The 26,550-nt window shown below is 43.6% G+C and overlaps 1 protein-coding gene across 1 annotated transcript in view; it reads right to left on the reverse strand.

Moving 5' to 3' along the window:
- LOC308676839 (serine/threonine-protein kinase tousled-like 2) overlaps positions 1 to 26,550 on the reverse strand; it is a gene marked incomplete at its 3' end in the record, with an annotated part of 74,495 nt that overhangs the window by 16,837 nt on the left and 31,108 nt on the right. The window contains exons 6-7 of the mRNA XM_081342874.1: positions 12,687 to 12,782; positions 10,645 to 10,737 (exon numbers count right to left, since the gene is read on the reverse strand). Coding sequence (XP_081199000.1) covers positions 10,645 to 10,737; positions 12,687 to 12,782 — 189 coding nt within the window. The remainder of the gene's footprint in view (positions 1 to 10,644; positions 10,738 to 12,686; positions 12,783 to 26,550) is intronic.

The raw sequence follows: 26,550 nt of genomic DNA on the forward strand, positions 1-26,550 counted from the left end.
ATATTGAAACCAGTTTTGAACAACCTTCTCTTCTCGCAAGAGGCTATATGATTTCAAACACCAGACATTTCTTTCCAAACTTAGGATCTCCTTGTACGTAGTCACATCATGTTTGAAACCAGCATGTATATTTTCTATTGCGTGTTTTGGAATTGCCCACAGTGGTATCTTGCAATCTAACTTATGTCTATACTTCTTCCAGACTCTCAGCAATGCCTGTCTTAAAATATGCACTCTAAACACATTGTCTACCTTCTTATCATACAACAAATATGCATGCCAGCCAAACAACAAGTCATGGCCCTCAAGATTTAATAATCTCTCTTGTGTCAAATTAATCCAATCACTTATTCCTACTAATGCAGCAGCTTCATAATATAATTTAAAATTGGGCATTTTAAGCCCACCTCTCTCACGAGTATCCTGCATAATCTTAAGTTTAACTCGTGGCTTTTTCCCTGCCCACACAAATTTATTGATACCTCGCTGCCATTCCTCCAAATTAGAATCTTTCTTAAGAATCGGTATCATTTGAAATAAAAATAAAAATTTAGGCAGGACATTCATTTTCACTGCTGCAATCCGTCCCAACAAAGACAATTGCAATTTTTCCCAACTCTCCAATTCTTTTTGAATTCTCCCCCATAGTTTTTCATAATTATTTTTATATAACTTTGTATTAGAGGGTGACAAAAGCACCCCCAAATATTTAACCCTTTTAACAATCTCAAATCCAGTTAGTCCTTCTAAGAGAGCCTTTTGCGAAACTGTCATATTTCTGGCCAAAATTTTGGTTTTCTGTGTATTAACTTTAAATCCAGAAACCTTCCCATATTGTGTTATTATCTCCATCAGGTCCACAACAGAGTTCTCTGGCTGAGTCACTGTAACAACCAGATCATCTGCGAATGCTCTCAATCTATAATCCTGATCTCTAATTTGTATCCCCTTAATTTTTTCCGAATTCCGTATTTTAGTCAATAATATCTCTAATGTTAACACAAATAACAAGGGCGATAACGGACACCCTTGCCTTGTGCCCTTCTCAATATTACATGCTTCTGTCAAACTATGTAAGGACTTTATTTAAATGAGTGCAAACATACTGCAGCAACCCAGAATAGCAGAAAAAGGAAATGGAGCATCTATACAACACATTCCAACAAAATGGATATCCACGCAACTTTATCAAAATGTCCCTGACCACTCAACCCAATACAGCACAACCAACACAAACCCTAAAAAGAATTACACTGCCATACATCAAGAATATCTCAGAAACCACCAACAGACTACTACAGCCACATGGAATCAGCATAGCACACAAGCCAACTAAAGCCGTTCAAAACATCCTAAGCAGACCAAAAAACCCAGCAACCCCAGGAAAAAAACCAGGAGTAATCTACAACATACTGTAGGAAGTCACACACACCCCGAGAAGGAAATATTAAAAGGGCAGAATATTATATTTCTTCAAAGCATCTTAAAAGAGGCAGAAAAGCATGCCCAGTTTTTTAATAGCCCCAAGTCTCCCTCCACCAAGCAGAAACCAGCTCTGTAGAAATGCAGATGTAAATAATCCAGGAAGGTTGGAGGCCCCCAGCTAGAAGCTTACGAAGACAAAGACACCTAAAATCTACATACCCCACCCAAACTCTAAGACAGGACATAATAGGATTAACCCACAGATGCCAAAGGGCACACTCAGACTCAGGTCAAAGTTCATGCCACAGGAACAACTCCAAACAAAAGGCTCCAGAGGGTATAAAAACCCACTCCCTACATGTGCTCGCTCTCTTTTCTTCCAGAGCCATCTTTCTGTCTGGCTCTCTTCTTCAATAAACTGCAACCTTCTTTCTAAAACAGTCGCCATGTTGTTTATTGCCGGCTTGGACTGAACCATGATGAAGACTTTTCCTTCAATAATACAATGTAAGAACTGCAACAACCACTACAAGTAGTCCCCGAGGTATGAACCTAATGGAGCATGGCCAATAGGCTCTTAAATCAAAAAATTGTCAAATGAATCAGACTTAATTTTACAAATTTTTAAAATCAAATTCATTAAATCAAATAGGTTGTTAAATGAATGAAGATCTGACTTACTATTTCCTCCAATAGCTGACATGTTAACTGAACTGGGAGGGTTTCCCGCCAGCCGGTGATTAACTGTTTCCGGTGAGCTGGCTCAGGAACTAAATTGCCTCCAAGCAGGGCTTGCAAGCCATCACAATTATTTTTTAAAAAAAACAACTGCTGCTAGCCAGCTCAAGTGTCTTCAGCGGGGGTGGGGGGGTGGGGGGGTTGTTTCATTACTTTAATAAAAACCACTAGCTTAAGAGCCAGCCAGGCACCCAGAGGGAGAGGAGGGGGGGACGGGAGGGGAGGGGAGGGACTTGCAGAACTCTGGGCTTGCAATAATAATAAGTAAGTTGGAAGGGACCTTGGAGGTCATCTAGTCCAACCCCCTGCTCAGGCAGGAAACCCTATACCATTTCACGCAAATGGCTGTCCAGTCTCCTCTTAAAAAATTCCAGTGTTGGAGCATTCACCACTTCTGGAGGCAGGTTGTTCCACTGGTTAATTGTTCTAACTGTCAGTAAGTTTCTCCTTAGTTCTAGGTTGCTTCTCTCCTTGACTAGTTTCCATCCGTTGCTTCTTGTCCTGCTTTCAGGTGCTTTGGAGAATAGCTTGACTCCCTCTTCTTTGTGGCAGCCCCTGAGATATTGGAACACTGCTATCATGTCACCCCTCACCCTTCTCTTCGTTAAACTACACATACCCAATTCCAGCAACCGTTCCCTATATGTTTTAGCCTCCAGTCCCCCAATCATCTTTGTTGCCCTTCTCTGTACCCTTTCTAGTCTCAACATCTTTTTTACATCGTGGTGACCAAAACTGGATGCAGTATTCCAGGTGTGGATGAAAGGGATGGGCCACCCACAACTTCAGGAGGCAATTTAAATTTAAAACCTGCAAACTACAGTAATATATGCTAATTTCCAAAATAAAAGCTGAATAGTTTGCAAACACAATAGTTTGCAAAGTACAGTACTTAAAAAGCAGAGCAGTTCCCAAACTGCTTGCAAACATTTTGCAAGCAGTTTGGGAATTGCTCTGCTTTTTAAGTACTGTACTTTGCAAACTGTTGTGTTTGCAAAGTATATAGAGTAACAAAAAAATATTTTAAAATACATAGAAGTAATTCTAGCCCTTGAGCTCAGGCAGTAGCAGATTGCAGCAAAAGCAAAAACTGGTGCCGGCTCAACTCATTTGGCCATGTGACCAGGGACAAGAACAGCCCAGGCAAGTCACAGAAATAAAAATGGCCACCACTGCAGTAGAAACTGAAATCAAGTCACATGGCTACACAGGCCTCTTTTTGGTTACAGTTTTGAATTTCTAATTTAAGTACCCTTTCTGAATTAATTTATTTTTGTGAAAACGTGCTAAATATACACTCGTACCTGGGGAATTACCTGTATATAGGACAAACAGGCAGAAGACTAACAGAATGCATCCATGAACACCAACTGGCAGTCAGAAGGCATGCTGAAAATTCTTTAATTTCACAACATATAGACAGATTTAACCATAGTTTCAATTGGGAAAATGAGACAATGCTAGACCAGGCCGAATCCAAAAATGCCAGGAAATTTCTAGAAGCCCGGCACTCTGACAAATCAGCCATCAATAGACACATAGACATTAATAACATCTATAACCCCTTCATGGATTACTACCTTGTCGTGGCGAAGAAAAAAGTCAAGGAAATGATTGGCCCATTAGTGGGAGAAAGTGACAAGAAGGTGACAAGCAACAGGGAGAAAGCAGAACTATTTAACTAGTTTTTTGCATCTGTCTTTACACAAAGGGGGGGGGAAGACCAACCTATCAAAAACAGTACCGTAAAAGACAGATTAGAAATAAAAGTTAAGAAAATGATAAGTGAGCACCTATCCAGCCTAAACGAGTTCAAATCACCAGGACCAGATGGATTATACCCCAAGGTTCTCAAGGAACTGGCAGATGTGATCTCAGAACCACTGAACTATATCTTTCAAAGATCCTGGAGCACTGGGGAACTACCAGAGGACTGGAAAAGAGCTGATGTAGTTCCCATCTTCAAAAAAGAAAAAAAAATGGATCCAGGAAATTACAGATCAATCAGCCTGACCTCAATACCTGGGAAGGTTCTGGAAAAGACAAACAGCAAATCAGCAAACACCTAGAGGCAAACAAACTCATTACCAAAAGCCAACATGGGTTTATCAAAAACAGATCATGCCAGACACATCTTATTGTCTTCTTTGACCAAGTGACAAAATTAGTGGACAAGAGGAATCCTGTGGATATAATTTACTTGGACTTCAGTAAGGCATTTGATAAAGTAGATCACAACCTACTACTTGATAAGATAGAAAAATGTGGGTTAGACAGCATCACCACCAGATGGAGTCGTAGCTGGCTGACCAGCCGTAGTCAGCATGTGGTCCTCAATGGAACCGGATCTACATGGAGGGAAGTGTGTAGTGGGGTGCCCCAGGGCTCTGTTCTGGGCCCAGTGCTCTTCAACATCTTTATCAATGATTTGGTAGAGGGGATAGATGGGGAACTCATCAAATTTGCAGATGACACCAAGCTGGCAGGAATAGCCAACATTCCAGAAGACAGGCTTAAGATACAGGAGGATCTTGAGAGACTTGAACATTGAGCACTGTCTAACAAAATGAAATTCAATGGTGAAAAAGTGAGGTTCTACATTTAGGCAAGAAAAACCAAATGCGCAGGTATAGTTTAGGTGGTACCTTGCTCAATAGTAGTAACTGTGAGAGGGATCTTGGAGTCCTAGTGGACAATCACTTCAATATGAGCTAGCAGTGTGCTGCAGCTGCCAAAAAAGCCACACAGTTCTAAGCTGCATTAACAGAGAGACAGAATCAAGATTATGTGAAGTATTAATGCCACTTTCCCCTTCATGGATTACTGCCTTGTTGTGGCGAAGGGGCTTGCGTAATACATTGATGCTATGAGCTATGCCATGCAGGGCCACCCAAGACGAAAAGGTCATAGCAGAGAGTTCTGACAAAAACTGATCCACTGGAGAAGGAAATGGCAACCCACTCCAGTATCTTTGCCATGAAAACCCTATGGATATTACCAAAAGGCAAAACGATATGACGCTGGAAGATGAGCCCCTCAGGTCGGAAGGCGTCCAATTTGCTACTGGGGAAGAGCAGAGGGCTAGTACTAGTAGCGCCAGAAAGAATGAAGCGACTGGGCCAAAGCCGAAAGGATGCTCAGCTGTGGATGTGTCTGGTGGTGAAAGGAAAGTCCGATGCTGTAAAGACTTTTTCTCCTTAGGAACCTGGAATGTAAGATCCATGAATCAAGGAAAGCTGGATGTGGTCAAACAAGAGATGACAAGACTGAACATCGACATCTTAGGTATCAGTGAACTAAAATGGACAGGAATGGGTAAATTTAATTCAGATGACCATCAGGTATACTACTGCGGGCAAGAATCCCTCAGAAGAAATGGAGTAGCCTTCATAGTCAATAAAAGAGTAGGTAAAGCAATACTGGGATACAGTCCTCAAAATGACAGAATAATCTCAGTTCGAATCCAAGGCAAACCATTCAATATCACAGTAGTCCAAGTCTATGGCCCAACCACCAGTGCTGAAGAGGATGAAATTGACCGGTTCTATGAAGCCCTACAACACCTTATAGAACTAACACCCAAAAATGATGTCCTTATCATCATGGGGGATTGGAATGCTAAAGTAGGAAGCCAAAAGATAACCGGAATAACAGGCAAGTTTGGCCTTGGAGTACAAAATGAAGCAGGGCACAGGCTGATAGAATTTTGTCAAGAGAATACGATGGTCATAGCAAACACTCTTCTCGAACAACCCAAGAGACGGCTCTACACATGGACATCACCAGACGGTCAACACAGAAATCAGATTGACTATATGCTCTGCAGCCAAAGATGGAGAAGCTCTATACAGTCAGTAAAAACAAGACCAGGAGCTGACTGTGGCTCAGACCAATGAGCTTCTCGTTGTAAAATTTAGGCTTAAACTGAAGAAAGTAGGGAAAAACACTAGGCCACTCAGGTATGAATTAGATCATATCCCTGTTGAATATACAGTAGAGGTGACAAATCGATTTAAGGAATTAGATCTGATAAACAGAGTGCCTGAAGAACTATGGACAGAGGTTCGCAACATTGTAGAACAGGTAGCAACCAAAACCATCCCAAAGAAAAAGAAATGCAAGAAAGCAAAATGGCTGTCTGAGGAAGCTTTGCAAATAGCTAAGGAAAGGAGGGAAGCGAAAGCCAAGGGAGAAAAAGAAAGATACGCCCAAATGAATGCAGAATTCCAGAGAATAGCTGGAAGAGATAAGAATGCCTTCTTAAATGAACAGTACAAAGAAATAGAAGAAAACAATAGAATAGGGAGGACCAGAGATCTTTTCAAGAAAATTGGAGAGATGAAGGGAACGTTTAATGCAAAAATGGGCACGATAAAGGACCAAAATGGCAGGAACCTAACAGAGGCAGAAGAGATTAAGAAGAGGTGGCAAAATTACACAGAAGAACTATACAAGAACGAGCTTAACGTCCCTGAAAACCACGATGAGGTGGTCACTGACCTCGAGCCAGACATCCTAGAATGTGAAGTGAAGTGGGCCATAGGGTCTCGATGGGTCGGACACGACTTCGCAGCTAACAACAACAACAACATCATCTATAGACTATGCAAAAGAGACAACGACGACGATGATGATGATGATGATGACGATGGAGCATTCACAGCTTCTGGAGGCAGGTTGTTCCACTGATTAACTGTTCTAACTGTCAGGAAGTTTCTTCTTAGTTCTAGGTTGCTTCTCTCTTTAGTTAGTTTCCATTCATTGCTTCTTGTCTTGCCTTCAGGCGCTTTGGGGAATAGCTTGACTCCCTCTTTTTTGTGGCAACCCCTGAGATATTGGAACACTGCTATCATGTCCCCCCTCGTCCTTTTCCTCATTAAACTAGACATACCCAATTCCAGCAACCATTTCTTGTATGTTTTAGCCTCCAGTTCCTTCATCATCTTTGTTGCTCTTCTCTGTACTCTTTCCAGAGTCTCAACATCTTTTTTACTTCGTGGTGACAAAAAACGGATGCAGTATTCCAAGTGTGGCCTTACCAAGGCATTGTAAAGTGGTATTTGTTGTTGTTGTTAGCTGCAAAGTCGTGTCCGACCCATCACGACCCTATGGACAACATTCCTCCAGGCCTTCCTGTCCTCTACCATCTTATGGAGTCCATTTAAGCTCACGCCTACTGCTTCAGTGACTCCATCCAGCCACCTCATTCTCTGTCGCCCCCTTCTTCTATTGCCCTCAATCTTTCCCAGCATTAGGTTCTTCTCCAGTGAGTCCTTCCTTCTCATTAGGTGGCCAAAGTATTTGAGTTTTAGCTTCAGGATCTGGCCTTCTAAAGAGCAGTCAGGGTTGATCTCCTCTAGGACTGATCGGTTTGATCGCCTTGCAGTCCAAGGGACTTGCAGGAGTCTTCTCCAGCACCATAGTTCAAAGGCGCTCAGCCTTTTTTATGGTGCATCTTTCACTGCCATACATTGCAATTGGGAAGACCATAGCCTTGACTATACGCACTTTTGTTGACAGGGTGATGTCTCTGCTTTTTAGTGTGCTGTCTAGATTTCCCATGGCTTTCCTCCCCAGGAGCGTCTTTTAATTTCTTGGCTACAGTCCCCATCTGCAGTGATCTTGGAGCCCAGGAAAATAAAATCTGTCACTACCTCCATTTTCCCCCCATCTATTTGCCAGGAATTGAGAGGGCCAGATGCCATGATCTTGGTTTTCTTAATGTTAAGTTTCAACCCAAGTTTTGCACTCTCCTTCTTCACCCGCAACAAGAGGCTCTTTAGTTCTTCTTCACTTTCTGCCATTAGAGTGGTATCATCTGCATATCTTAGGTTGTTGCTATTTCTTCCGGCAATCTTAATTCCAACTTTTGATTCATCTAGCCCTGCCTTTCTCATGATGTGCTCTGCATATAAGTTAAATAGGCAGGGTGACAGTATACAGCCTTGCCGGACTCCTTTCCCAATTTTGAACCAATCAGTGGTTCCGTGTCTAGTTCTCACTGTTGCTTCTTGGCCCACATATAGGTTTCTCAAGAGACAAATAAGATGGTCTGGTACGCCCATCTCTTTAAGAACTTGCCACAGTTTGTTATGATCCACACAATCAAAGGCTTTAGCATAGTCAATGAAGCAGAAGTAGATGTTTTTCTGGAACTCTCTAGCTTTCTCCATGATCCAGCGTATGTTGGCAATTTGATCTCTAGTTCCTCTACCTCTTCGAAATCCTGCCTGTACTTCTGGTAGTTCTCGATCCACATACTGCTGGAGTCTAGCTTGTAGGATTTTAAGCATTACTTTACTAGCATGAGAAATGAGTGCAATGGTGCGATAGTTTGAACATTCTTTGGCACTGCCTTTCTTTGGAATTGGAATGTAAACTGATCTTTTCCAATCCTGTGGCCACTGTTGAGTTTTCCAAATTTGCCGGCAAATTGAGTGTAGCACTTTTACTGCATCGTCTTTTAAGATTTTGAATAGCTCAGCTGGAATACTGTCACCTCCACTAGCTTTGTTGTTGCTCAGCTTTTCTAAGGCCCACAGCCATTGTTGGAGAAGAGTGTTTGCTATGACCATCGTATTCTCTTGACAAAATTCTATCAGCCTGTGCCCTGCTTCATTTCCTTGACTTTTTTCTTGTTTTTACATGTTGAAAGAAGCTTTTTTTTGTTATTTTTCACTTTTGTCACAAGCCTTAGTTCATTTTGAGCCTTAGCTTTCCTCACTTCATCTTTGCAGGCTCGGGCTATTTGCTCATATTCTGCCTTAGTTATGTGCCCCTCTTTCCACTTTTTATACTTGTCCTTTTTATCTGTCAATTTATCAGAGTTCTTTATGCAGCCATGCTGGTTTCTTTTGAGAGCTGTTATTTTTCTTCTTTGTTGGTATTGTGCTAGACTGGGCTTTTATTATCTCACTTTTCAAAATTTCCCAAGCTTCTTGAGTTGTTTTCCCCTTGAGGATTCTCATCCATGGAATCCTTCCCAAGCTCTAAGTTTATTGAAATTAGCTCTCTTGAACTCCAAGACTCTAGTTTGACTGTGTGTTATTGCTTGTGGTTACATAATGTTGAATTCCAGTATTGCATGATCATTCCCCCCCAAGGTTCCTGTGGCTTCAACACCTTCTATCATTTCATCCCTGTTAGTGAGAATTAGGTCCAATATGGCTAATCCCCTAGTTCCTTTGTCTACTTTTTGGGAGACAAAAGTTGTCTGCTAGGTTTGTCAGGAATCTGTTTGATCTTCCACTTGGTGCAGAGTTTGTCTCCCAGTTGATGTCAGGGTAGTTCAAGTCCCACATTACTATTCTGATGTGCTTCCTACATACCTTAGTTAACTGACTAGCAAAAAGGTCATCTATTTCCTCTGTTTGGTTGGGTGGCCTATAGTATACACCTATGGCAATGTCATTTTCCCCCCTTTTACTGTATATCCACCCAAATGCATTCAAGACAGTTTTCATCATTGATTTGCTCTAATTCTTTAGAGATGTAGTTATTTCTTATATAGAGAGCAACTCCACCTCCTCTTTTATTTGGTCTGTTTCTTTTGAATAATTTAAATCCCTCTAGCAGTGTGTTCCATTTGTGGGTTTCATCCCACCATGTTTCCATAATGGCAACAATATCATATCTGCTAAGCTTGTAAGCCGCCCTGAGTCTTCGGAGAAGGGCGGGATATAAATGGAATTAAAATTAAAATTAAATTAAATCTGCCCTCTTTTATGTGAATTTCTAATTCACCCTGTTTATTGCTCATGCTTTCTCCTTTGGTTGTATAGACATTTGAGTCCATGATTGACCCTGTGTTTACTTTCTATATAACCTGTGTGGTGCCTGAGTTCCCCAATCAACCAGCCCAAAAGAGAAAAAGATTCCAGCACCTCGCCACCAGTAATCAGCATTCAGATCAGCATAGATTAGCTCCAAGGTCACCTTCAGACCAACAATCAAGTAAGAAATACCCCAATCAAGGAACTGCCAAAGAACCATTAGTAAAAAGCCTAACCAAAGAATCCCTAAGACCACCCCCACCCACACAGACAGGCAAGACACCAGAATATAAACTGACAGCAAACAGCACTCCTTACTAGCACTGATGATGTTACCTAGTTAGGGTAATGAAACATCTGCAAGAAAACAAGCTCAGAGAGCACCAAGGACCCCTCAAATATGAAACATTTGTAGGCTGTGGTCACAAAATCTAAGATTGTGATGAATATAGCTGCTTTTACATAGGCTTTAGACATAAGCAGTTGAAATATAACACTTAGAAGCCAGGAACAAAAATTGTGTTACATAGAGTTATATGCCATCAAGTCAGTGTCAACTCTCAGTGATTACTTAAGATTTTCTCCATGATAATTTGTTTCCATTGACATAAACATTAAATGATATCACTAACCTCTTGCCTACATTTATATTAGATATATTCTATGGCTAGAAATTTAAATATGGGATTTTGAATTTACAACTACTTACCCTTAATAAATCATCTATTCTGCCTTCTTTTTTCTCCAGATCAGAGTTCTTACTGTTTTCTAGTGCAGATAATTTCTCCACTGTAAGATCAGACTTGAGAGGGAAAAAAGAGTTCTTAAGAAATAATCTACAAAGTAGTCAAATATGTTATGAACACAAAAGCTAGCATATAGTTCCATTGTGTGAAACAACACAATAAATGAGTGGAATGTCTTACAATTAACCAGGAGGATTATTTTTAAACGAAGTCAAAACATCTGATGAAAAGTATAACTAAGCCTGGTCTTCTCAACTTTGTAAAAAAAAATGCCTTATCTGGTCTACTTGAAAGAAATGGGTTGAATACCCACAGACTCACTTGTGAAAAAAGGGAATTAAATAATTATCTCCCAGAAGATTCCGTCTGTATAAGAGGGATGCCACAGATGTTTCAAAAAAATTTTTTAAAAAAATGGAACTATCACTCAGTGTCTACAATTTGCCTGTGAACATGTTCTTCAGTTTCCCTATGCATTTAAATAAGAGCACATTGGAGTTGAAGTAGAGAAGGCCCATGTTTGACAGGAAAAAGCTGAGGTACAAGCATCACCATCTTGATATCTCGGGTTCATAATTATCTATCTATCTATCTATCTATCTATCTATCTATCTATCTATCTATCTATCTATCTATCTATCTATCTATCTATCTATCCCATTACACTTGCATGCCTCTGGGTGGTTTACAGATAAAACAGTATCTCTTGAAAACTTGGCAAGCAGATAAAATTGTGAAAGACTTGATCACTTCGATCCAATTAGAAGCCCTACTGGTGGCAGTATGAGCCAGCATGTCTAGGCTACAGTACTACAAGATCACTGATAATATTCTTCACCAAGCTAACCTAAATGTAGGCTGAACTGGGATTTGAATCTTCATTTTTGTACACATGGCAATGAGTACTAGCACATGAAATTCTGCTCTTTTCTGGTGGAGTGGCTGAGGTGAGCTCACAATTAACCTGTCCCAAAAAAGCAACATTAGTGTTCACTGGAAAAGTGACAGAGGGATATACTTTAGACATTTGGGGATTTAAATGCTTCCAAATAGCCAGATGCCTCAGACAGAGGAAAAAAGAAATAGGAGGTTTAAAGAAACACAGCTAACATTAAAAACAAACAAATGAACAATCTAAAGAAAAGAGCAAAGGACAAAGTCTGATACAAGTTCTAGCCTTGGGAAAAGAGAAAAAGTTAAACAATATGTAATAGACCCAGGCTTTCACTTACAAAAGCAAGTAATTTTTAAATATTCTGAAAATAGTTAGCTTGGTTTCCTAAAACACATTGTCCTCTGACAGAAAAATGTGCCTTGCATCTCCTCAGCTACATAAGGCTATAATGGAGCCTTACATGAATTGGAATTTAAATTTATAATTTAAAGCAATCAACAGCAAAAAACAAAAGTGAAGGAACTTCCTGGGTTCCTTGAATTTTAAAAGATGTTCAATGTTTGTCTTGATCCAGGTGTTCTTAGCAAGAATGAATATTTTAAAAAACTGAGAAGCCTAAGTAGAAATACATCATGCATACTAAAGAATGAGAAAATCTTTAGGACATAATTGAACTGAATATCCATTTTACAAAGGGGAAAAATCAGGACTAACAATATTTTCATTGCTAAAGAAAAACAAAAGATTTTATTTATTGTTTAAAGGGCAGAAGCCGCTGATTACAGAATAAAATAGAAGTTGGAAGGTTGAGGCAGGAACAACATCAAAAATATTCTGGAATTTGTTATCCAATGGAGACTGTTTTACTTCAACAATGCCCCCTAAAGCTAAGCATTCTTGGAAGAAATGATCAATTACTAAGTTTGAAGTTTCTTCTGGCAGTGTTATGTCCTTACTTCATAAGCTTTCATTTCTTTCTCTAGTAAAAGGCAAAAGATTTTCATGATCTGAAGAGAAACCAGAGTATACTTCCATTTCTTTCTCAGATGGACAATATATTTGATTTTAGTAAGATAGAATTTTGCACTATGTTATTCAGTTGCCTTGTACCTGTGTCTGTTTGTGCTGGATGGAAATCTGTTTTTGAGAGGTGCAGGAATGCTCTGTGTTCCCTGAAACTGCTGATGAAGGATTGACTTGCTGGGCCTGTAATAAGAAAAGATGTAGCATATAATCTGTAGGTACAGTATTTTACAAAACACATTCTTCTCCACTGTTACTTGAAAGAAAAGGCTTTAAGCTAACTAGCTGAATCTGGTCAGCCTTAAGAGGTTGTTTTATACCCAATTCTTTACTAGTTCTACACCCAAAGGCCCGTTAAGAGGCCAGGAATAACATTTTAAGCTGTGTAAATTTTACTTAATTTTACTAATTTTCACTTGTGTTGTAAGATGCTTTGTGTAGCTCATGCAGGTCCAGGCATGCACTCAGGGCATATTGCATAACACATGTGGAACTGGTACAATTTGGGCATGCCTAGACATGCTTGGGCTGGGCTGGATGGATGCTGCGTCGAAACGCTATGAGAGCAGCTCGCATGCACAAATGCTATTCATTTGGTTGATATCAATGTCCATGTATTTTGATACAATTGTTTCAAGGCATAGCACTGCCTATGTACAGTACATGTAATTTACCTAACAAGTAACCCAGTTATAGACTTGCTATAGGATGACTGGTGACAGCAGAAATCTCAAGCCAATGTCCAAACAGCCGTGATATTTATTTATTTTATTTTATTTATATTTAAATTTATATACCGCCCTATTCCCGTAGGACTCAGGGCGGTTTACAGGGAAAATTAAAAGTTAAATACATCATATACAATTAAAAACGATTAAAACTAAGATTAAATTAATCCCTGAACTTAACTAAAACCCCATTAATTAAATAATTAAAACCCCTCAGTCTGGGCCAGACAACTCAAAAAACCAAGTTTTCAAGTCCCTACGAAATGAGCGAAGGTCGGGGGCGGTCCTAAGCTCCGTGGGAAGCTGGTTCCAAAGGGCCGGCGTGCCCACAGAGAACACCCTTCCCCTGGGGATAACCCACCGGCATTCCTTAACCGGCGGTACCCTAAGAAGGCCCTCCCTGTGGGAGCGCACAGGACGATGGGAAGTTGATGCCGGCAGCAGGTGTTCCCTTAGATAATCCGGACCCAAGCCATTTAGAGCTTTATAGGTCATTACCAGCACCTTGAATCTCACCCGGAGGGCAAACGGAAGCCAATGCAGCTCACAGAGAAGAGGTGTTACATGGGAGTATCGGGAAACTCCCATAACAACTCGCGCAGCTGCATTCTGCACCAGCTGAAGCCTCCGAGTGGTCCTCAAGGGCAGCCCCATGTAGAGAGCGTTGCAGTAGTCTAGCCGGGAGGCCACAAGCGCATGGGTGACTGTGCGTAGGGCATCTCGGTCCAGATAGGGCCGCAACTGGCGCACCAGACGAAGCTGGGCAAAAGCCCCCCTGGTCACGGCTCCTATATGATCTTCAAAATTGAGCTGTGAATCCAAGAGGACGCCCAAGTTGTGAGCCCTATCGACGGGGGGTAACAGCTCACCCCCCATCATTAGTGGTGGAACAACCTGGTTTATCCGAGATGCCGATATGCACAGCCACTCAGTTTTGGCAGGATTGAGTCGAAGCCTGTTTCTCCCCATCCAAACCCCGACTGCTTCCAGGCAACGGGACATCACGTCGAGGGCATCACTGGGTTGGTTCGGGGTGGAAAGAAAAAGTTGGGTATCATCAGCGTACTGATGATACCCCACCCCGAAACCACGAATGAGCTCGCCCAGCAGTTTCATGTAGATGTTGAACAGGAGGGGAGAGAGGATCGACCCCTGAGGGACTCCACAAACGAGAGACCTCGGGGCGGACCTCTGCCCTCCTGTCAACACTGACTGCGAGCGGCCCAGGAGGTAGGAGGAGAACCACCGTAAAACGGTGCCTCCCACTCCCAACCCACTGAGACGCCGCAGGATACCATGGTCGATGGTATCGAAAGCCGCTGAGAGATCTAAAAGGACTAGGACAGAGGAACATCCCCTGTCCCGAGCCCGCCAGAGATCATTCACCAGTGCGACCAATGCCGTCTCCGTGCTGTACCCGGGCCTGAAACCCGATTGGTACGGGTCCAGATAATCAGTTTCCTCCAGGAACAGAGGAAGCTGATGCGCCACCACACTCTCAACAACCTTCGCCAAAAAGCGAAAGTTGGAGACCGGATGATAGTTATTTAAAACAGCCGGGTCCAGGGCAGGCTTCTTGAGGAGGGGCCTCACCACCGCCTCCTTCAAGGCAGCGGGGAAGATACCCTCCTTCAAGGAAGCAGTTATTACTGCCTGGAACCAGCCTCGTGTCTCCTCCCGAGCCGCATAAACCAGCCAGGAGGGGCACGGGTCCAGTAAACAAGTGGTGGAGCTCAGTCTCCTCATAATCCTGTCCACGTCATCGGGAGAAACAGGGTCAAACTCAGTCCAGATAACATGCTCAAGACCGCTTGAATCCTCCATGCCAGACTCTGCCCAGTCAGAGTCCAAACCGGTCCGGATCTGAGCGATTTTGTCCACCAGATGATGACTAAACTCCTCAGCCCAACGCTGTAAGGGTTCCTCCCTCACCTCCCGATTAAGGAGAGAGCGAGTCACCCTAAACAGGGAGGCTGGGCGATTATCTGCAGACGCGATGAGGGCAGCGAAGTAATTAGACTTCACCGTCCTCATCGCAGCGAGGTAAGACTTTGTGAAGGCTCTTAGTCGCAATCGGTCAGATTCAGACCGGGTGGACCTCCAACCGCTCTCTAGACCCCGTCTCCGACGCTTCATCTCCCGGAGCTCCACAGTAAACCATGGAGCCCAATGGGATCTGTGCCGAGTCTGGGGTCGCAAGGGTACAACACGGTCGAGTGCCTCGGTAGCCGCCCTTTCCCAGGCATCAACCAAGGCATCGACCGGGCTGTGAGTGAGGGAGATAGGTAAGGACCCAAGCGCCGTCTGGAACCGTTCTGGGTCCATTAGGCGCCTGGGACGGAACCATCTGGTCGGTTCCACAGCCCGGCAGCGGGGGGTGGCACAATGGAAGACCAGCCGCAGGAGATAATGATCGGACCATGACAGGGGGACAACAGATGGCGAGCCCCCTCCCAAATCATCCAACCATTGTCCAGATAGAAAAATCAGGTGTTCTCCTACATTTGTGGTGAGTGCACGCTTAATGCCTCAAAGACACACAGTGACTGGACTTGTTAAGAAAGCGTATGACCTGTACTTTGGTTGTAAGATTGGTGATCAAGACAAGGCTTGAGCTCCTCACATTTTGTTGTACAAGATGTGCTGCTGATCTTAGAGCTTGGCTCAGAGGAACTTGGAAGTCAATGCCATTTCCTGTTCCAATGATATGGTGAGAACAGAATGATCACCCAACAGAATTGAATTGAACCTTTATTGTCAAAGTTCAACCATGTATACATTGACATTGGCTGAGCCTCCCTCCGTGCCCCCCCCAACTCACAGTGGCAACAAATCCACCATCTTGTTACACCATGTGAGCTAATAGCACACAACACACCGGCCTCGCAAGTCAATCATACATAGTTATTTCCCGTTCAAGAGCCTAACAGCCCATGGATAGAAGCTGTTCTTCAGCCTGTTGGTATGGCTGGCTATACTCCCGTATCTCCTACCCGATGGTAGGAAAGTAAAGAGGTACCAACCAGGGTGTGAGTCGCCCCTGAGAATTTTCCTCACTCTTCCAAGGCAGCGAGCCCTGGCGATGTCATCCAGTGGTTTCAGGGGACAGCCCATGATGTTTTGTGCTGTGCAAACCACCCTCTGTAATACTTTCCTATCCGCGGCTGTCAGGCCAGCATACCAAACCACAATACAATGCAAGAGGACGCTCTCTATAGTACACCGGTAAAAGAAGGTCATTAGCCGTTGTTCTACCCTGTTCTTCCGCAAGACCCTGAGAAAGTGGAGTCTCTGTTGGGCCTTTCTGGCCACCTGGGTTGTATTGGCTTTCCAGTTAAGATCTTCACAGAGGTAGACTCCCAGGAATTTAAAGGAGGAAACTCTCTCCACACAGCCCCCCCCAATGTAAAGTGGGGCAGGTTCCTCTCTTTTCTTCCGGAAGTCTAGCACCATCTCCTTTGTCTTGCTGATGTTCAGGTGCAAGTTGTTTGCTAGACACCATGAGAATAGTTTTTGTATCTCCCCACTGTACGCTGTTTCATCTCCACCTGTAATAAGACCCACTATGGTGGTATCATCTGCGAACTTAATTATCGCAGTAGATGGGTCGGACGATACACAATCGTATGTGTACAATGAGTACAGGGAGGGGCTAAGCACACAGCCCTGTGGCGATCCCGTGCAGTGCTTCAGGGGGGTGGATAAAACAGACCCGACCGTCAATGTTTGTAGCCGGTCCCTTAGAAAGTCTTTAATCCAATCGGAGATGGAGGGGGAAAATTTCAAGTCAGTCAGCTTTTCAATAAGGATGCTTGGCAGAATGGTGTTGAAAGCTGAGCTGTAATCAATGAAAAGCATCCTGACATAGCTTCCAGATTTCTCTAGATGGCTTGCTACAGAGTGTAGAGCAGTAGCTATGGCATCGTCTGTCGACCTGTTCCCCCTGTAGGCAAATTGATGTTTGTCGAAGTCCGGTGGGAGGCATGTCCTAAGATGTTGAAGAACCAGTCTTTCGAAGCATTTTATCACTACAGACATTAATGCAACAGGTCTGTAGTCATTCAGGCACTCAACTGCTGTTTTCTTCGGGACTGGGACAATGGTAGCTGCTTTCAAGCATGATGGTACACAGGCTGTTTGCAAGGAGATGTTAAAGATCCTTGTCAGGACCCCTGCTAATTGATCGGCACAGTTCTTAACCACTATCCCCAGCACCCCATCTGGGCCTGCAGCTTTGCTGGGATTCACAGCCTTCAGTACAGCTTTCACTTGATGTACACACAGGGTGAGTGGCTGAGAATCAGAAGGCCGGCCAGCAGAGGCTATGGGGTCTGGCCTTTTCACCTCGTAGCGAGTGAAGAAGATATTCAGCTCCTCTTCCAATGAGGCACTGGTATTAACCGTGTTCCTCGTATTGCCCTTGTGGTTGGTTAGGTGCTGCAGTCCCTGCCACACTTCTGTTACTTCTGTCTGATTAATGTCGCTGGTTTCTCTGCTAAAAATAAGAAATCAATTAAATGCCCCAATCTGCCTTCAGACATGAGATTAGCATCACGTGATGACAATCTGCCAGTACCAAAGCCACAAATGGAGCTTAGATGAAACAAAAATACTGTAATGCACCAGCTAGGCACGGACAGTGACAATGATCTGGTTTTTGAAGTGTGTATGTTTGGTGACACAAGGCAGAATTAAATGACTTGATCAAGGACTAAGGTTTGTCAAAATCAAATCTATTGGGTTCAAGACTGCAAGGATGGTGTCTGCTTTCACCAGGTATGAAAATTTCTGTCTTTCGAAGCTGCCAACATGATTTAACAAATTTCTTTGCACATCCTTGTTTTCTATACTGACATTGACAGTTTGTTCACAGCTTTGGGTTGTGACCATGGCCCACTAGAATGGCATCTCTTTATTGATTCATCAGATTTAAGCCTCAAGGCTGTCTTGTTACACAATGAAAATGTACACCCTTCCGTACCTATTGGCTATGCTACACACATGGAAGAAACATATGAAAACATGGAACTCTGGAAGCAAATCCAGTGCACCAAGTAAAACTGGAATATCTGTGGAGAACTGAAAGTAGTGGCTCTGCTGCTTCGAATGCAACTTGGATGTGCCAAGTACTGCTGTTACATATGCAAATGGGACAGCTGTGCAAGAGAGTCACACTACATTAAAAAGAAATGGTCATGCCGAAAGAATTTGGTTCCAGGACAGAAGAAATGGGGCATATGAAGCACTTGTCCCAGTAAAGATATTTTTGCCTCCGCTTCATATAAAACACAGACCGATGAAAATTTTTGTGAAAGCAATGAACAAGGAAGGTGAAGCTTTTTGTTATTCAAGACACATTCTTTCCAAGAATAACTGATGCCAAGGTTAAGGAAGGCAAGTTTATTGAACCACAGATCAGATACATCATCAATGACAAGTGGTTCGAAGATGTGTTAGTGAGGCCAGAGAAAATTTCCTGGAAAGCATTCAAGGATGTAGTTGAGAATTTTCAGCTGGTTGAGAAAAGTCTTACAGCATACAAGACCATGAAGTGCAACATATAACTGAAGATTTTCTGCATTCACACTTGGACTTCTTTCTCCAAAATCTAGGTGCAGTCAGTGACGAGCAAGGTGAAACTTTTCACCAGGACATTGCTACAACAGAAAAACAGTATCAGGGTAACTGGTACCATCAATGCTGGCTGACTACTGTTGAAGACACTGCAGTGATATGCATCGGACACTAAGTACAAACAAAAATCAGCAACAAAACACTCTTAGCCCCGTTGAACTCATGCAGCATGATGGAAACATTATGCAATTAAATACATTACAGTCATTAAATTTCATATTTTTCAAGATTCCTACATGATAAAGGTAAAGGTAAAAGTTCCCCCGCACATGTGTGCTGGTCGTTTCCAACTCTAGGGGCCGGTGCTCATCTCCGTTTCAAAGCCGAAGAGCCAGCGCTTGTCCGAGGACGTCTCCGTGGTCATGTGGCCGGCATGACTAGACACCAAAGGTGCACAGAATGCTGTTACCTTCCCACCGTAGTGGTCCCTATTTTTCTAGTTGCATTTTTACCTGCTTTCGAACTGCTAGGTTGGCAGAAGCTGGGACGAGTAACAGGCGCTCACTCTGAGCCACTGCGTCCCTTTCCTACATGATACAGTTATTCTAAAATTATATTTGTGTTCAGTTTGAAGGGGTTTGTCATGATAACTAAGTTTTTTTCAGGAAGCAAAACCTTTGAAAGAATTTGTTGTCCTTTATATCTACTGAGAGAAAACGATGAGAAAATACTTTTTTCTTTTTTACAAAACAAAGGTTTGATTGGAATTCTTCAATTTTGAATTTTTAAAATGTCTTTATACTTTTGTGTTTTTTTAACACACACACAGAGTACATGAGTATAGCAAACAAAAACTCTTAGACTCTACTGCCCCCTGTATCCTTTGGATCTTCTACTGGACTCGAGCATTCTCTGGGGATGTGAAAAGACCACATGGTAAATGATTTAGATTAAAAAAAAATGTTTAGACAAGCATCCTCAAATACCATCTATCACCTCATTTTTTTTCTCATAGTAATAGGCTTAGTAAAGGGCCACATCCTGGACCCTGAGAAAAACAAACCTGTACTTAAACAAAATATTGGGAAATTATTTATTACATTTTTATGCTACCCATCTCCCCAATAAGGTGAATCTGGGTGGCATAATCTGCCAGTGGTATCCCCTGCTTAAGAGGCAGATATAGGAAATTACATGCAAAAAACCTGACAATAACCATGAAGGATAGCTGCAATATCATGATACATATACAAGTTGGCGTGTTTTTGCAACTATAGACCTGTGTACTTATATACCTCCAGTGTTGTAACATTTTGCTTAAAAGGTGATGAAGATGAACACTCTTCTTCAATTCATTTCTTTGAATAAGCAATGAAAATACTTCCTAGTTGTACTTCCAAGATTAATCTTTTTAAGCAAGTCAGAATACAGGTGAAACTTGAAAAATTAGAATATTGTGCAAAAGTTCATTTATTTCAGTAATGCAATTTAAAAGGGGAAACTAATATATGAGATAGACTCATTACATGCAAAGCAAGATAGTTCAAGCCGTGATTTGTCATAATTGTGATGATTATGGCGTACAGCTCATGAAAACCCCAAATCCACAATCTCAGAAAATTAGAATATTACATGCAATCAATAAAACAAGGAGTGTACATAGAACAATATTGGACCTCTGAAAAGTATAAGCATGCATATGTACTCAGTACTTGGTTTGGGCCCCTTTTGCAGCAATTACTGCCTCATTGCGGCGTGGCATGGAAGCTATCAGCCTGTGGCACTGCTGAGGTGTTATGGAAGACCAGGATGCTTCAATAGCTGCCTTCAGCTCTTCTGCATTGTTCGGTCTCATGTCTCTCATCTTTCTCTTGGCAATGCCCCATAGATTCTCTATGGGGTTCAGGTCAGGCAAGTTTGCTGGCCAATCAAGCACAGTAATCCCACGGTCAATGAACCAGGTTTTGGTGCTTTTGGCAGTGTGGGCAGGTGCCAAGTCCTGCTGGAAAATGAAGTCAGCATCCCCATAAAGCTCGTCTGCGGAAGGAAGCATGAAGTGCTCCAAAATCTCCTGGTAGACGGCTGCGTTGACCCTGGACTTAATGAAGCACAGTGGACCAACACCAGCAGATGACATGGCTCCCCAAATCAACACAGACTGTGGAAACTTCACACTGGACTTCAAGCATTTTGCAGTGTGTGCCTCTCCATTCTTCCTCCAGACTCTGGGTCCTTGGTTTCCAAATGAGATGCAAAAGTTGCTCTCATCAGAAAAGAGGACTTTGGACCACTGAGCAACAGACCAGGTCTGTTTTTCTTTAGACCAGGTAAGATGCTTCTGATGTTGTTTGTTGTTCAGGAGCAGCTTGTCAAGAGGAATACGACATTTGAAGCCCATGTCCAGGATCTGTCTGTGTGTGGTGGCTCTTGATGCACTGACTCCAGCCTCAGTCCACTCCTTGTGAAAGTCCCCAACACTTTTGAATGGCCTTTTCCTGACAATCCTCTCCAGGCTGCGGTCATCCCTGCTGCTTGTGCACCTTTTTCTTCCACACTTTTCCCTTCCACATAACTTTCTATTAATGTCAGAATCCATTTATATCATATTCATAAATGGAATGTTTCAAACATTATCCCATGGATTCTGCCATCTCCCGAAGAGAAGAGAATAAATGTGTATTGAACCGGCAATAGGCATTTCAAAGGAAAGGAGAAGCCTTTTGAACTGGGGAAACAAAAGGGGGGGCTAGCATCTGGCTTTTGTCACGGAAGAGAGCAATAAACATGAAGGGTCCTAACTTCCTTTTTCCCACAAGATGGATGATACGAGAGGAAGGATGGGGGACTGACCAAATGGGGATTAAGGGGGGTTAAACCGGGAACTCTTTATAAGGGTTTACTTCGTGGAAATATTAAGTCCTGTCTCGTTTCCTACAACCAAGCATGTCATAGTAAAGATTCTTTTTGGAATAGATTTGACTCCAAGAATTTTGTCTTCCTAAGACGTGGTTTGGGGTGGGTCCTGACATTAGACAGGACTTGCACTGAAAGTCAACCCGGGAAGAAGAACCTTACCGGGGGACTTTGCAAATAAATATGATGTCTGACGATGAAGCAAGAAGGGAAGGAAGCCCCACGGAGAAGGAGCCTTCCTCCCAGCCGAATTCCCAGAAACATTGGGAAGCTGAAGCATCATATTCCTCCTGGGAGGAAACGGCGGAGCAGCACGAACGAAAACCCCGGTGGTCGATGGGCGTTGGAAGGAAAAGTGAGTGGGAAAAGGCTTCCAGAGAAGTGACCCTGAGACGGAGCGACCACCAACCGGAATGGAAACAAGAGATGGAGAACTCCCTGCACGCCAGTGAGGAAGAGCGGATTCTGGAAAAAGCTCTTGACTTGATGAAAACAACCCTGAGCTCACTAAAGGAGGAGAGAGCTGGAAACCACAACACCTGGGGTCGCAACTGGAGGGGTAACGGAAGGGATCCAACACCTGAAACCCCAGGGCCGTCCAATGGAACAGGAGCCGCTGACTCAGCGGTACCCACCCCCCCCAGACCCACAGACGGGGATCGAGATGAGGAGCGATACACTCTGCGGCGCAGACAACGATCCAGCCAAAGATTCCCACCCCTGGAAGCAAAGTTCAAGGGGGAGCCATCACGACTGGGATTTTTCCTAACCCAAGTCCTCAGCTACATGGAAGAGTACGGACGGGACATTCCCAGTGACAAAACACGCATCCGAATTGTGCAATCTGCCCTGGACGGGACGGCTGCAGACTGGGTGGTGAACCTGCATGACTCCAACGCCCCAGAACTCAACGACTTCAACCGATTCATGTCATCCTTGAGGCGACGATTCGAGGACGCTTTGGCTGACCGGAAGGCCCAGGAGAGAATCAAGACGGTGAGGCAGGGCAGGAGAACAGTGGCCGAATATACCCAAGAATTCCGAGCCATCGCCAGTAAGCTGAACTGGCCAGAAGACATCCTCCTCAGCCATTTCAAAGACGGTCTAAACTACGACCTGTATGACGCTTGCCTGCCTCGGGGAGACCCCTACCATCTCGATGACTGGTATGTCCTGGCAGAGGAAGTGGAAATAGACCTATTGAAGAGACAACACAGAGGAAAACCTTGGGGCCGCCCGCCACTCGAGCAAACACGTGAGGGGGAAAACCCACCGGCCACGGCTAAAAAATCAAAGGGATGTTTCAATTGCGGGAGAGAGGGCCACCATGCTGCAGAATGTCGTTCGAAAGCCCCTCCATGCAAAACAGAGGCACCATCTTCCAAAAAGCTGGGGAAGTCTCAAGGCAACCCAAAGGAATCTTCCATGAAGGGGACAGAGGCTGTAGAGTCCACAATTCCTGCCAAAACCTGGGATTGGACTCCGGCCTACACTGCAGGGGCGGTGGACACCTCGGAAGACAGCTCAGAGGGAGAACCTTTGGTAAGTGGACCTCTTCCACCCATACTTAAGACAGTGACTATATTAGCTTCCTCTGCACCAAAAGCCAATGAAATAAAAGCTCTGATAGACTCTGGCTGCATCCGCTGCCTCATCAGCCCAACGCTGGTGGAGGAACTGAGCATCCCAGTGAGGAGGCTAAAACAACCAATCTCCTTCAGTCAACTAGACGGGTCTATAGCAGGGGGGGGACCAGCTACCCTAGCCACTCTATCAATCCACATGTCCCTGGGGTCCCATGAGGAGGACATAACGTTTATAGTGGCCCCAGGCATGGAATGCCCAATGATTTTAGGACTGGAATGGCTGAAGAAATGGAACCCCGGGATAAACTGGAGGACTGCAGAACTCAACTTCCCAAAAGGGGAACAGGAAAACGTAAAACCCCCAAACACCCCCCCAACCCAGAGGGAGGAGACAGCAGCGGTGGGGAAAGAGAAGGGGCTACCAGAGATACCGGAGGAATACAGGGACCTGGCTGAGGTTTTCAGTGAGGAAAGAGCAGATGAGCTCCCCCCCCCACTGCCCCACAGACTGCACCATAGAATTCAAACCTGGGGCAAAACTCCCAAAACCCAGGATGTATGCCATGAGCCCAAGGGAAATGGCAGAAATGGAAAGATTCATAAAGAAAAACTTAGAAAGAGGATTTATTGAGCCCGCCAAACCCAAAGTAGCCGCCCCGGTTCTGTTCAGGGAGAAGAAGGATGGGTCTTTTCGCTTGTGCGTAGATTACCGGAACCTAAATACAATTAGTGAATGTAATCTGTACCCCCTTCCCCTAATGAAGGATATGCTATCCCACCTATCGAAAGGAAAGATTTTTACCAAACTAGACCTGAGGGAAGCATACTACCGTATTAGGATTAAGGAAGGAGACGAATGGAAAACTGCATTCAACTGCCCAATGGGGTGCTATCAATTCAAAGTATTGCCATTCGGACTGCAAGGGGCCCCCGCAGTCTTTATGCAATTAATTAATGACGTACTGAGAGAGCACCTATATAAGGGGGTCCTGGTTTACCTCGATGACATCCTTATTTTCACAGAAATCAAAGAGGAACATATCAAACTAGTCAGAGCAGTCCTGAAGAAATTGCGAGCTGCCCATTTATATGCTAAATTATCGAAGTGTGAATTCCATCAGGAAAAAATCGACTACCTGGGATATCGCATATCCCCAGAGGGCATCGAAATGGACCCTGAGAAGGTCAGGGCAGTACTAGAGTGGGCACCCCCCCGCACACGGAAGCAATTGCAAAGTTTCCTGGGGTTTGCAAATTTCTACCGCCAATTCATCCCCGCATTTGGCCAAATAGCCATGCCCCTCACAAATTTGTTGAAAACGAAGGGGGGGTCACCCGTGAAACCCAGCCAGCCTCTAAAATGGTCAATGGAATGTCAAGCAGCATTTGAGAGGCTAAAGAGACTCTTTTCTGCGTAACCTGTACTTAAACACCCAGATCCCAACAAACCTTTTGTAATACAGGCAGATGCGAGCGACGTAGCAGTCGGAGCCGTATTACTACAGGAAAATGATGAGGGGGCGTTGCAACCTTGCGCATATACATCCAGGAAACTTACAGAAACTGAACAACGATGGCCAATATGGGAGAAGGAAGCATTCTCATTAAGGTGGTCATTATTAACTTGGCGTCAATTTTTGGAAGGAAATAAAATACCTTTCCAGGTCTGGACTGACCACAAAAATTTAGAAGCACTAAAAACGCCCAGGAAGCTCACTCCTAAGCAAGCCCGCTGGTCCCAACACTTTCACCGATTCAATTTCACTCTCAAACACTTACCGGGGGGAAAGAACTTCCTGGCAGATGCATTATCCCGCATGCCCCAATATAACAGCACAAGAGTTACTGACTTTAAACCACTTGTACCGGAACAACAACTGGCAGGGCACAAGAAAAAATGAAGCCGAAGGTAGATAGCCAAACTGGAATAGAATTCAGGAAATCTTTGGAAAGTGATGAATGGTTCCAGAAAAATAAACATGTGTGCACAATTAAAGATGGACTGCCATGGGTGGGGGAGAAGCTATATATACCGGCCACACAGAGAATCAATTTCATGCAACTGTGCCATGATACAAAATCAGCAGGACACTTTGGCTTTGTAAAAACTTTACACTTAACTAAAAGGCAATTTTGGTGGCCATCTATGAAAAAGGACATAGAAAGCTATGTGGGTAGTTGTCAAATTTGCGCAATGGCCAAGAGGTTACAAGGGAAATCGCCAGGACTGTTACAACCAGTGGCGAATCCCTCAGCCCCATGGAAAGAAATAGCCATGGATTTTATTGTGGAACTACCAGAAAGCAACGGAAACACCGTTATCTGGACTGTTACTGATCTGTTCTCTAAGCAAGTCCATTTCATACCTTGCCCAAAAATTCCAACTGCAAAAGCATTAGCAAAACTTTTTGTACAACATATTTACAGATTGCATGGGGCACCACAACGCATCATATCTGACAGGGGGGTGCAATTTACCTCAGCATTCTGGAAGGAATTTTTATCTCTGTTAGGAACTACCCAAGGACTGACATCTAGTCATCATCCTCAGGGTAACGGGCAAGCGGAAAGGGCTAACTCTGTACTTGAGCAATATTTAAGATGTTATATAAGCTTCCAACAGTCGGACTGGTCGGATCTACTGCCTTTTGCAGAAGTGGCATATAACAACGCAGTTCACTCCAGCACAGGTTACACTCCTTTTCAAGTAGCCACAGGCCAGAGCTTCAACCCCATACCTGATCTAACTCCAAAAGAACCGGTAATTCCAGAACTAAAGGAATGGATTGCTCAGTTACAATACACCTGGCCTATTGTCAGAAAAGCATTAACAGAGACTAGATTAGCACACAAGACACAGGCAGACAAGAAAAGAGCTGATCCCACACCGTTCAAGGTGGGAGAGATGGTATATCTGTCTACAAAATACCTTAAGTCTCTCCAACCCTGTAAAAAACTAGGACCAAAATACATTGGACCTTTTCCAATTAAAAGAATCATAAACCCAGGAACAGTTGAATTAGAACTACCTAAAAATCTTAGACGAATACACCTAATCTTTCACTGCAGTCTAATAAAGAGAGAACAACAATCTCCCCTACGAACAAAAATTCCACCACCACCACCTCCCATCATGGTGGAAGGAGAACA

This window comes from Vipera berus (assembly GCF_964194415.1).
Source record: "Vipera berus genome assembly, chromosome: W".
In the NCBI taxonomy this organism is placed as follows: domain Eukaryota; kingdom Metazoa; phylum Chordata; class Lepidosauria; order Squamata; family Viperidae; genus Vipera; species Vipera berus.